Source organism: Entelurus aequoreus, linkage group LG06, assembly GCF_033978785.1.
Source record: "Entelurus aequoreus isolate RoL-2023_Sb linkage group LG06, RoL_Eaeq_v1.1, whole genome shotgun sequence".
NCBI lineage: Eukaryota > Metazoa > Chordata > Actinopteri > Syngnathiformes > Syngnathidae > Entelurus > Entelurus aequoreus.
Window position 1 is genome coordinate 12257408 of NC_084736.1, and position 12500 is coordinate 12269907.

The 12500-nt window shown below is 32.5% G+C and overlaps 1 protein-coding gene across 1 annotated transcript in view; it reads right to left on the minus strand.

Moving 5' to 3' along the window:
- The window catches only part of LOC133652645 (inactive phospholipase C-like protein 2), a 357479-nt gene that overhangs the window by 229634 nt on the left and 115345 nt on the right, over nucleotides 1-12500 (minus strand). The window contains exon 21 of the mRNA XM_062051612.1: nucleotides 9456-9519. Coding sequence (XP_061907596.1) covers nucleotides 9456-9519 — 64 coding nt within the window. The remainder of the gene's footprint in view (nucleotides 1-9455; nucleotides 9520-12500) is intronic.

Sequence of the window (12500 nt, forward strand, 5' to 3'; positions counted from 1 at the left end):
ATATCGGTATTGGTTGATATCGGTATCGGTAATTAAAGAGTTGGACAATATCGGCATATCGGATATCGGCAAAAAGCCATTATCGGACATCCCTAATATATATATATAATAGTATACATATCATAACAGGTATATAATTATGTATATTAATTATTTATATATGTATATATATATATATATATATATATATATATATATATATATATATATATATATATATATATATATATATATATATATATATATATATATATATATATATATATATATATATATATATACATATATATATATATATATATATATATATGTATATATATATATATATATGTATATATACATATATATATATATATATATATAAAGACAAAACATTTTATTTGCAAATAAAACAAATTATAATAATAATCATAAAAAACCATATATATATATATATATATATATATATATATATATATATATATATATATATATATATATATATATATATATATCATAGTATACATATAACAGGTATATAATTATTATGTATATTATTTTATTTATATATATATATATATATATATAAAGATATAAATATCATAATAAATCATAATATGTATATATTATAGTATATATAATTTTTCAAATTCTTTAAATTCAATTTATATTTTTTGTATATATATACAGTATGTATATACATATATATGTTATGTATATACATATATATATATATATATGGTTTTTTTTAATTGCAAATAAATTTTTTGTTTGTGGCCATATAAACGTTATTGTTTACTACTTCTGCCCTCAACACATTAGGATGAAAAATACCAAAGACAAATATCCTTAGATACCAAAACAAAAACAATTTGCAACACAAATATTTATCTGCAACAAACACTTTTGATTTTGATCAAATATATTTTTTTGTTGTTTAAAAATGTTGTTTTTTTTTGTTTTGGTCGTAACTCTATTTTTAGACCGGTAAAAAAACCGTACATTTTGTAAACAAAATGCCCTAAAATAGGTAATGAAAAATTGTGTATTAGTAAAGAATGTTATCTCATCAGGGGGCACAACTGGATAGTTTTTGGAAGACTTGTGGGAGAGGGGAGGAACATTTGTGCAGAAATGTTCACCAGGATACACGTGCTCCACTTTTTGTGTATTAACTATTTCTTCTACGCGGGTGTTGTCGATAGTCCTCCTAAGATATGCAACAGTTGGTGAGTATTTTCCCTGTCCTCCCAGTATTTGGATGCTTCCCGCTCATGCTGGTGAACATGTGGGACTGTTTAGTGGCTTCATGGCCCCGCCTCCTCCTGCTCCTGTTCCTGTTCCTGTTCCTGTTCCTGCTGCTGGAGCCAGCATGGATGCTATTGATGACAGGCGCCTATTGATCACGTCTCCTAACCCCAGACGGCTGACAAAGGCAGCGGTGGAAGATGTATCACCGCATGGGCGGATGCCAGAATGAAAACATGTAAGTGGAAATGTCACAACACCTTCATGCAGCTGGGGGAGGGGTCAGAGGTCACAAACACGGCGTTGATGGCGTCTAACCACAGAGCAACCTTTACTAACCCAATCTTATCTTTATTATTTCATATTTGACCAACATTTTCTGGAGCAATACAGCCCCAAAGTCACATAAAAATCCAAAGATCCTTTAATATGACAGGAGCACTCTGCTGTGTTTAAAGACCTACTACAAAAAAGTATATATAAGACAGATGCACTACAGTATGTTTAAAGTCTAATATTGAAAACCCAAGAGAAACATTCTTTACATGACAAGAGCCCTACAAAAAAAAACATTTGTCAAAGATCATCTATATAACAGGAGCTCTGCGCTGTTCTTTTTTAACAACCTACCGCAAAAGCACTAGTCAAAGATCCTCTATACGACAGGAGGGCTTTGCTATTTATAGCGACATAATGCAAAAACACTGTTCAAAGATCCTCTGTATAACAAGAGCAATCTATTGTTTTAAAGCTCTCAATAAAAAAATAAAATCCCTTGTCAAAGATCATCTATACAACAAGAATGGTGTGCTGTCACCAACCAACTGTAAAAATACTTTTTAAAGATCCTCTATATGACAAAAGCACTCTGTTGCTTTTATAGTCCTAAAAAAAAAAAAACACTTGTCAAAGATCATCTTCAACAACCAACTACAAAAAAACTAGTCAAAGATCCTCTAAAAGACAAGAGCACTCTGTTGCTTTTAAAGCTCTACTAAAAAAACAGAACTTATCAAAGATCATCTATATAACAGAATTGTGTCCTGTTTTAACAACCTACTACAAAAACAGTCAAAGATCCTCTATGTGACAGGAGGGCTTTGCTATTTATAGCGACATAATGCAAAAACACTGTTCAAAGATCCTCTGTATAACAAGAGCAATCTATTGCTTTAAAGCTCTCAATAAAAAAATAAAACCCCTTGTCAAAGATCATCTATACAACAAGAATGGTGTGCTGTCACCAACCAACTGTAAAAATACTTTTTAAAGATCCTCTATATGACAAAAGCACTCTGTTGCTTTATAGTCCTAAAAATAAAAAATAAACACTTGTCAAAGATCATCTTCAACAACAAACTACAAAAACACTAGTCAAAGATCCTCTAAAAGACAAGAGCATTCTGTTGCTTTTAAAGCTCTACTAAAAAAACAGAACTTATCAAAGATCATCTATATAACAGAATTGTGTCCTGTTTTAACAACCTACTACAAAAACAGTCAAAGATCCTCTATGTGACAGGAGGGCTCTGCTATTTATAGCGACATAATGCAAAAACACTGTTCAAAGATCCTCTGTATAACAAGAGCAATCTATTGCTTTAAAGCTCTAAATAAAAAAATAAAAACCCTTGTCAAAGATCATCTATACATCGGAGCCCTGCGCTGTTCTTTTTTAACAACCTACCGCAAAAGCACTAGTCAAAGATCCTCTATACGACAGGAGGGCTTTGCTATTTATAGCGACATAATGCAAAAACACTGTTCAAAGATCCTCTGTATAACAAGAGCAATCTATTGCTTTAAAGCTCTAAATAAAAAAATAAAAACCCTTGTCAAAGATCCTCTATACAACAAGAATGGTGTGCTGTCACCAACCAACTGTAAAAATACTTTTTAAAGATCCTCTATATGACAAAAGCACTCTGTTGCTTTATAGTCCTAAGAATAAAAAATAAACACTTGTCAAAGATCATCTTCAACAACCAACTACAAAAACACTAGTCAAAGATCCTCAAAAGACAAGAGCATTCTGTTGCTTTTAAAGCTCTACTAAAAAAACAGAACTTATCAAAGATCATCTATATAACAGAATTGTGTCCTGTTTTAACAACCTACTACAAAAACAGTCAAAGATCCTCTATACGACAGGAGGGCTTTGCTATTTATAGCGACATAATGCAAAAACACTGTTCAAAGATCCTCTGTATAACAAGAGCAATCTATTGTTTTAAAGCTCTCAATAAAAAAATAAAAACCCTTGTCAAAGATCATCTATACAACAAGAATGGTGTGCTGTTACCAACCAACTGTAAAAATACTTTTTAAAGATCCTCTATATGACAAAAGCACTCTGTTGCTTTATAGTCCTAAAAAAAAAAAAAACACTTGTCAAAGATCATCTTCAACAACAAACTACAAAAACACTAGTCAAAGATCCTCTAAAAGACAAGAGCACTCTGTTGCTTTTAAAGCTCTACTAAAAAAAACTTAACTAATCAAAGATCATATATATAACAGAATGGTGTCCTGTTTTAACAACCTACTACAAAAACATTAGTCAAAGATCCTCTATGTGACAGGAGGGCTTTGCTATTTATAGCGACATAATGCAAAAACACTGTTCAAAGATCCTCTGTATAACAAGAGCAATCTATTGTTTTAAAGCTCTCAATATAAAAATAAAACCCCTTGTCAAAGATCATCTATACAACAAGAATGGTGTGCTGTTTTTAACGACCCGCTGCAAAAACACTAGACAAAGATCCTTTATATGACCGGAGTGCCGTGTTGTTTTTAAAGTACGCCACTCAAAGATTTTTTTATATGACAAGAGCACAGTCAAAGATCCTCTATATTACAAGAGTGCCGTGCTGTTTTTACCAACCACCTTTAAAAACACTTTTAAAGATCCTCTATATGACAAAAGCACTCTGTTGCTTTATAGTCCTAAAAATAAAAATGAAAACACTTGTCAAAGATCATCTTCAACAACAAACTACAAAAACACTAGTCAAAGATCCTCTAAAAGACATGAGCCATACTAAAAAAAACAGAATTTATCAAAGATTATCTATACAACAGGAATGGTGTCCTGTTTTAACAACCTACTGCAAAAGCACTAGTTAAAGATCCTCTATAGAACAGGAGGGCTGTGCTGTTTATAACGACCTAATGCAAAAACTCTGTTCAAAGATCCTCTGTATGACAAGAGCAATTTGCTGTTTTTAAAACCCTACATAAAAAAAATATAAAAACACTTGTCAAAGATCATCTTCGACAACCAACTGCAAAAACACTAGTCAAAGATCCTCTAAAAGACAAGAGCACTCTGTTGCTTCTAAAGCCCTACTAAAAAAACAGAACTTATCAAAGATCATCTATTTAACAGGAATGGTGTTCTGTTTTAACAACCTACTACAAAAACACTAGTCAAAGATCCTCTATATTACAAGAGTGCTGTGCTGTTTTTACCGACCAACTGTAAAAACACTTTTCAAAGATCCTCTATACAACAAAAGCACCGTGTTGCTTTTATAGTCTTAAAAAAATAAAAAATAAACTTGTCAAAGATCATCTTCGACAACCAACTGCAAAAACACTAGTCAAAGATCCTCTATATAACAAGAGTGCTGTGCTGTTTTTACAGACCAACTGTAAAAACACTTTTCAAAGATCCTCTATATAACAAAAGCACCGTGTTGCTTTTATAGTCTGAAATAAAAAATAAAAACACTTGTCAAAGATCATTTTCGACAACCAACTGCAAAAACACTAGTCAAACATCCTCTAAAAGACAAGAGCATTCTGTTGCTTTTAAAGCCCTACTAAAAAAAACAGTACTTATCAAAGATCATCTATATAACAGGAAAGGTGTCCTGTTTTAACAACCTACAGCAAAAACACTGTTCAAAGATCCTCTGTATGACAAGAGCAATTTATTGCTTTTAAAACCCTAAATAAAAAAATAAAAACACTTGTCAAAGATCATCTACATAACAGGAATGGTGTGCTGTTTTTAACAATCTACGGCAAAAACACGAGTCAAAGATCCTCTATATGTCAAGAGCACTGTGCTGTTTTTAATGACACATTGCAAAAACACTAATCAAAGATCCTCTAAATTACAAGAGCACTGCTGGTTAAAGGATTTACTGCAAGAGTGCTAGTCAAAGATCCTCTATGTGACAAGCGCGCTGTGCTGTTTTTACCGACCAACAGCAAAAACACTAGTCAAAGATTTTCTATACGACAAGAAAAATCTGTTGTTTTTAAAACCTTAAATAAAAAAATAAAAAATTGTCAAAGATCATGTATTTAACAGGAATGGTACGTGTGCAGTTTTAAGTCAGAGATCCTCTATATAACAGGAGTGCTGTGCTGTAAAAACACTAGATCTTCTATATAATACAAGCATTCTGTTGTTGTGTAAGGCCCTAAATAAAAAATATACCCTTGTCAAAGATCATCTACTGTATATAACAAAAGAGTGCTGTGCTGTTTTTAATGACATTGAAAAAAAAAACCCACAAGGCAAAGATCCTTTAAATGACGGGAGCACACTCTGGTGCTTTTAAGGACCTACTGCAAGAGTGCTAGTCAAAGATCCTTCATATGACAGGAGCACCATGCTGTTTCTAAGGACCTACCACACAAAAAAACACAAGTCAAAGATCCTCTAAATGACGAGAGCATTGCTGGTTAAAGGATTTACTGCAAGAGTGCAAGTCAAAGATCCTCTAAATGACGAGAGCAGCGCTGGTTAAAATATTTACTGCACAGGTGCTAGTCAAAGATCCTCTAAATGACAAGAGCACTGCTGGGTAAAGGATTTACTGCAAGAGTGCTAGTCAAAGATCCTCTATATGACAAGTGCGCTGTGCTGTTTTTACCGACCAACAACAAAAAAACACTAGTCAAAGATTCTCTATAGGACAAGAAAAATATGTTCTTTTTAAAGCCTTAAATGAATTTTTTTTTTTTTGTGTGTCAAAGATCATGTATTTAACAGGAATAGTGTGTGTGCTGTTTTAAGTCAGATATCCTCTAAATAACAGGAGTGATGTGCAGTAAAAAAAAAAAAAGATCCTCTATATAACAGGAGCATGCTGTTGTTTTGTAAGGCCCTAATTTAAAAACATACACTTGTCAAAGATCATCTATATAACAACAGAGTGCTGTGCTGTTTTTAATGACATTGGGAAAAAAAAACACAAGTCAAAGATCCTTGATATGGTGGGAGCACACTCTGGTGCTTTTAAGGACCTACTGCAAGAGTGCTAGTCAAAGATCCTTCATATGACAGGAGCACCGTGTTGTTTTTAAAGACCTATCACACAAAACAAACACTAGTCAAAGATCCTCTATATGACAAGCGCGCGGTGCTGTTTTTACCAACCAACAACAAAAAACACTAGTCAAAGATTCTGTATATGACAAGAAAAATCTGTTGTTTTTAAAGCCTTAAATTAAAAAAACAATTGTCAGAGATCATGTATTTTAAGTCAGAGATCCTCTATATAACAGGAGTGCTGTGCTGTAAAAACACTAGATCCTCTATATAACAGGAGCATGCTGTTGTTTTGTAAGGCCCTAATTTAAAAACATACACTTGTCAAAGATCATCTATATAACAAAAGAGTGCTGTGCTGTTTTTAATGACGTTGGAAAAAAAAGATCCTTGATATGGTGGGAGCACACTCTGGTGCCTTTAAGGACCTTCTGCCAGAGTGCTAGTCAAAGATCCTTCATATGACAGGAGCACCATGCTGCTTTTAAGGAACTACCACACAAAACAAACACTAGTCAAAGATCCTCTATACGACTGTGCTGTTTTTACCGACCAACAACAAAAAACACTAGTCAAGGATTCTCTATAGATGATCTTTGACAAGTGTATGTTTTTAAAGTAGGGCTTTACAAAACAACAGCATGCTCCTGTTATATAGAGGATCTAGTGTTTTCACTGCCCAGCACTCCTGTTATATAGAGGATCTCTGACTTAAAACAGCACACACACTATTTCTGTTAAATACATGATCTTTGACAATTGTTTTTTTTTTTAATTTAAGGCTTTAAAAACAACACCTTTTTCTTGTCCTATAGAGAATCTTTGACTAGTGTTTTTTGTTGTTGGTCGGTAAAAACAGCACAGCGCACTTGTCAAATAGAGGATCTTTGACTAGCACTCTTGCAGTAAATCCTTTAACCAGCAGTGCTCTCGTCATTTAGAGGATCTTTGATTAGCACCTTTGCAGTAAATCCTTTAACCAGCACTGCTCTCGTCATTTAGAGGATCTTTGACTTGCACTCTTGCAGTAAACCCTTTAACCAGCAATGCTCGCCTCATTTAGAGGATCTTTGACTAGTGTTTGTTTTATGTGGTAGGTCCTTAGAAACAGCACGGTGCTCCTGTCATATGAAGGATCTTTGACTAGCACTCTTGCAGTAGGTCCTTAAATGCACCAGAGTGTGCTCCCATCATATCAAGGATCTTTGACTTGTGTATTTTTTTCAATGTCATTAAAAACAACACAGCACTATTTTGCTGTATAGATGATCTTTGACAAGTGCATGTTTTTAATTTAGGTTCTTACAAAACAACAGAATGCTCCTGTTATATAGAGGATCTAGTGTTTTTACAGCACAGCACTCCTGTTATATAGAGGATCTCTGACTTAAAATACATGATCTTTGACAATTGTTTTTTTAATATAAGGCTTTAAAAACAAAACAATTTTCTTGTCATTTACAACAGGAGCACGGTCTGGTGCCTTTAAGGACCTTCTGCCAGAGTGCTAGTCAAAGATCCTTCATATGACAGGAGCACCATGCTGCTTTTTAAGGACCTACCACACAAAACAAACACTAGTCAAAGATCCTCTATATGACAAGCGCGCTGTGCTGTTTTTACCGACCAACAACAAAAAACACTAGTCAAAGATTCTCTATATGACAAGAAAAATCTGTTGTTTTTAAAGCCTTAAATTAAAAAAAACAATTGTCAAAGATCATGTATTATATAACGGGTGTGCTGTGCTGTAAAAACACTAGATCCTCTATATAACAAGAGCATGCTATTGTTTTGTAAGAACCTAAATTAAAAACATACACTTGTCAAAGATCATCTATACAACAAAATAGTGCTGTGCTGTTTTTAATGACATTGAAAAAAAAATACACAAGTCAAAGATCCTTGATATGATGGGAGCACACTGTGGTGCTAGTCAAAGATCCTTCATATGACAGGAGCACCGTGCTGTTTTTAAGGACCTATCACACAAAACAAACACTAGTCAAAGATCCTCTATATATCAAGCGCACTGTGCTCTTTTTCTTGACCAACAACAAAAGGATTCTCTATATGACAAGAAAAATATGTTGTTTTTAAAGCCTTAAATTAAAAAAACAATTGTCAAAGATCATGTATTTTAAGTCAGAGATCCTCTATATAACAGGAGTGCTGTGCTGTAAAAACACTAGACTATACAACAGGAGCATTCTGTTGTTGTGTAAGGCCCTAAATTAAAAACATACACTTGTCAAAGATCATCTACTGTATACAACAAAATAGTGATGTGGTGTTTTTAATGACATTGAGACAAAAAACACAAAGCAAAGATCCTTTACATGACGGGAGCACCGTGCTGTTTTTAAGGACCTACCACACAAAACAATCACTAGTCAAAGATCCTCTAAATGACGAGAGCAGTGCTGGTTAAAGAATTTACTGCAAAGGTGCTAGTCAAAGATCCTCTAAATGATGAGAGCACTGCTGGTTAATGAATTTTCTGCAAGAGTCAAAGATCCTCTATTTGACAAGTGCGCTGTGCTGTTTTTACCGACCAACAACAAAAAACACCAGTCAAAGATTCTCTATAGGACAAGAAAAATATGTTGTTTTTAAAGCCTTAAATTTAAAAAAAAATGTTTTTTTGGTCAAAGATCATGTATTTAACAGGAATAGTGTGTGTGCTGTTTTAAGTCAGAGATCCTCTATACAACAGGAGTGCTGTGCTGTAAAAACTGTTTCTTAAGGCCCTAAATTAAAAACATACACTTGTCAAAGATCGTCTATATAACAAAAGAGTTAAACAAGGCCACAGTTTGACCCTGGAACAGACTAATCCATGCAGTCCCTATTGAGGGAACGGTTTAAACTACAGTGTACAGATGTACCTAATGTTGTGGCCGGAAGTCCACTGCGGCGGGGGGGGGGCGTGTCTTACTGAGGTTCGCCACCGCACTTCCTGTCTTTGCCCACGTGATCATCATCCGCGTCATGGTGTTGTGCTGCAACACGTGGGGGGAAAAAAAAGCTCAGCGGAAGCTGAATGATTGTTTCATGACGTCATCAATGAAACATCCTGTTTCGTCAACCAAGGAAGGGAAATATGCTGATCAAACACATACTTATAGAAGGAAACACGATAATCATCATACATTTTTTTTGTCTATGTGGCAAAAAAAAAGTATGACTCAACATCGCTTAGATGAAGAAAAGGAGCTGTGAAATAGCACGTTTGGAGCTTTATGTTAGTTTGGCGCTTTTAATAAACACAAACCCTCGTCTGATTTGCTGTGTTTTACTGACATCTTGTGGTGGACAACGGTAACGCAAGCATTAGTGTAAAAAAACTTTAATGAAATGTGATTTAATTTATAAGATTTTTTTAATAAGCAACTCAACGGAAATGTGTATTTAATTTTCAAAATGACTTAGTAAATAAAATAGTTTAACTACTAATTTAGAATAGAATAGAAAGTACTTTATTGATCCCTGGGGGGAATTCAGCACCACAGTTCGCTCACAATAAACAATAAACACATGTGAATAATATAAATACAGTCTATTATACAGCACTATTCACATGTGAATAATATAAATACAGTCTATTATACTGCATTATTCACATGTGAATAATATAAATACAGTCTATTATACTGCATTATTCACATGTTAATAATATAAATACAGTCTATTATACAGCATTATTCACATGTGAATAATATAAATACAGTCTAGTATACAGCATTATTCACATGTGAATAATATAAATACAGTCTATTATACAGCATTATTCACATGTGAATAATATAAATACAGTCTATTATACAGCATTATTCACATGTGAATAATATAAATACAGTCTATTATACTGCATTATTCACATGTTAATAATATAAATACAGTCTATTATACAGCATTACTCACATGTGAATAATATAAATACAGTCTATTATACAGCATTATTCACATGTGAATAACATAAATACAGTCTATTATACAGCATTATTCACATGTGAATAACATAAATACAGTCTATTATACAGCATTATTTCACCACATCTAGTGTGTGTGTGACAATCATTGGTACTTTAATCTTTAATCTTATTCACATGTGAATAATATAAATACAGTCTATTATACAGCATTATTCACATGTGAATAATATAAATACAGTCTAGTATACAGCATTATTCACATGTGAATAATATAAATACAGTCTATTATACAGCATCATTCACATGTGAATAATATAAATGCAGTCTATTATACAGCATTATTCACATGTGAATAATATAAATACAGTCTATTATACAGCACTATTCACATGTGAATAACATAAATACAGTCTATTATACAGCATTATTCACATGTGAATAATATAAATACAGTCTATTATACAGCATTATTCACATGTGAATAATATAAATGCAGTCTATTATACAGCATTATTCACATGTGAATAATATAAATACAGTCTATTATACAGCACTATTCACATGTGAATAACATAAATACAGTCTATTATACAGCATTATTCACATGTGAATAATATAAATACAGTCTATTATACAGCACTATTCACATGTGAATAACATAAATACAGTCTATTATACAGCATTATTCACATGTGAATAATATAAATGCAGTCTATTATACAGCATTATTCACATGTGAATAACATAAATAGTCTATTATACAGCATTATTCACATGTGAATAACATAAATACAGTCTATTATACAGCATTATTCACATGTGAATAACATAAATACAGTCTATTATACAGCATTATTCACATGTGAATAATATAAATACAGTCTATTATACAGCATTATTCACATGTGAATAACATAAATACAGTCTATTACACAGCATTATTCACATGCGAATAACATAAATACAGTCTATTATACAGCATTATTCACATGTGAATAACAAAAATACAGTCTATTATACAGCATTATTCACATGTGAATAACATAAATACAGTCTATTATACAGCATTATTCACATGTGAATAATATAAATACAGTCTATTATACTGCATTATTCACATGTTAATAATATAAATACAGTCTATTATACTGCATTATTCACATGTTAATAACATAAATACAGTCTATTATACAGCATTATTCACATGTGAATAATATAAATACAGTCTATTATACTGCATTATTCACATGTTAATAATATAAATACAGTATATTATACTGCATTATTCACATGTTAATAATATAAATACAGTCTATTATACAGCATTATACACATGTGAATAATATAAATACAGTCTAGTATACAGCATTATTCACACGTGAATAATATAAATACAGTCTATTATACAGCATTATTCACATGTGAATAATATAAATACAGTCTAGTATACAGCATTATTCACATGTGAATAATATAAATACAGTCTAGTATACAGCATTATTCACATGTGAATAATATAAATACAGTCTAGTATACAGCATTATTCACATGTGAATAATATAAATACAGTCTATTATACAGCACTATTCACATGTGAATAATATAAATACAGTCTATTATACAGCACTATTCACATGGGAATAATATAAATACAGTCTATTATACAGCATTATTCACATTCGCCCTGCTTTCTGGTCTTCCTAAAAAAGTTAGTGCATTTTTACAATTACTCCAAAATTCAGCTGCTCCTGTCCTGACAAAGACAAGAAGGCGGGCCCACATTACCCCAGTTTTAAAATCGTTGCATTGGCTGCTTCAGAGTCAATTTCAGGGTTCTTCTTATGGTTACGAATGTTTTTTTTATGTTTTGGGCCTTCTTATCTTTCAGATTTGCTTTCTACCTACAAACCTTGGCGAACCCTGAGATCCTCCGGCTCCTGTCTCCTACTATTCCAAAAGTCAGGACACAATGTCACAAGATATTTAAGAGCAGGCTTAAGACCCACCTTTTTGATTAGGCTTTTACCTTGTATTTATTAATTCTATTG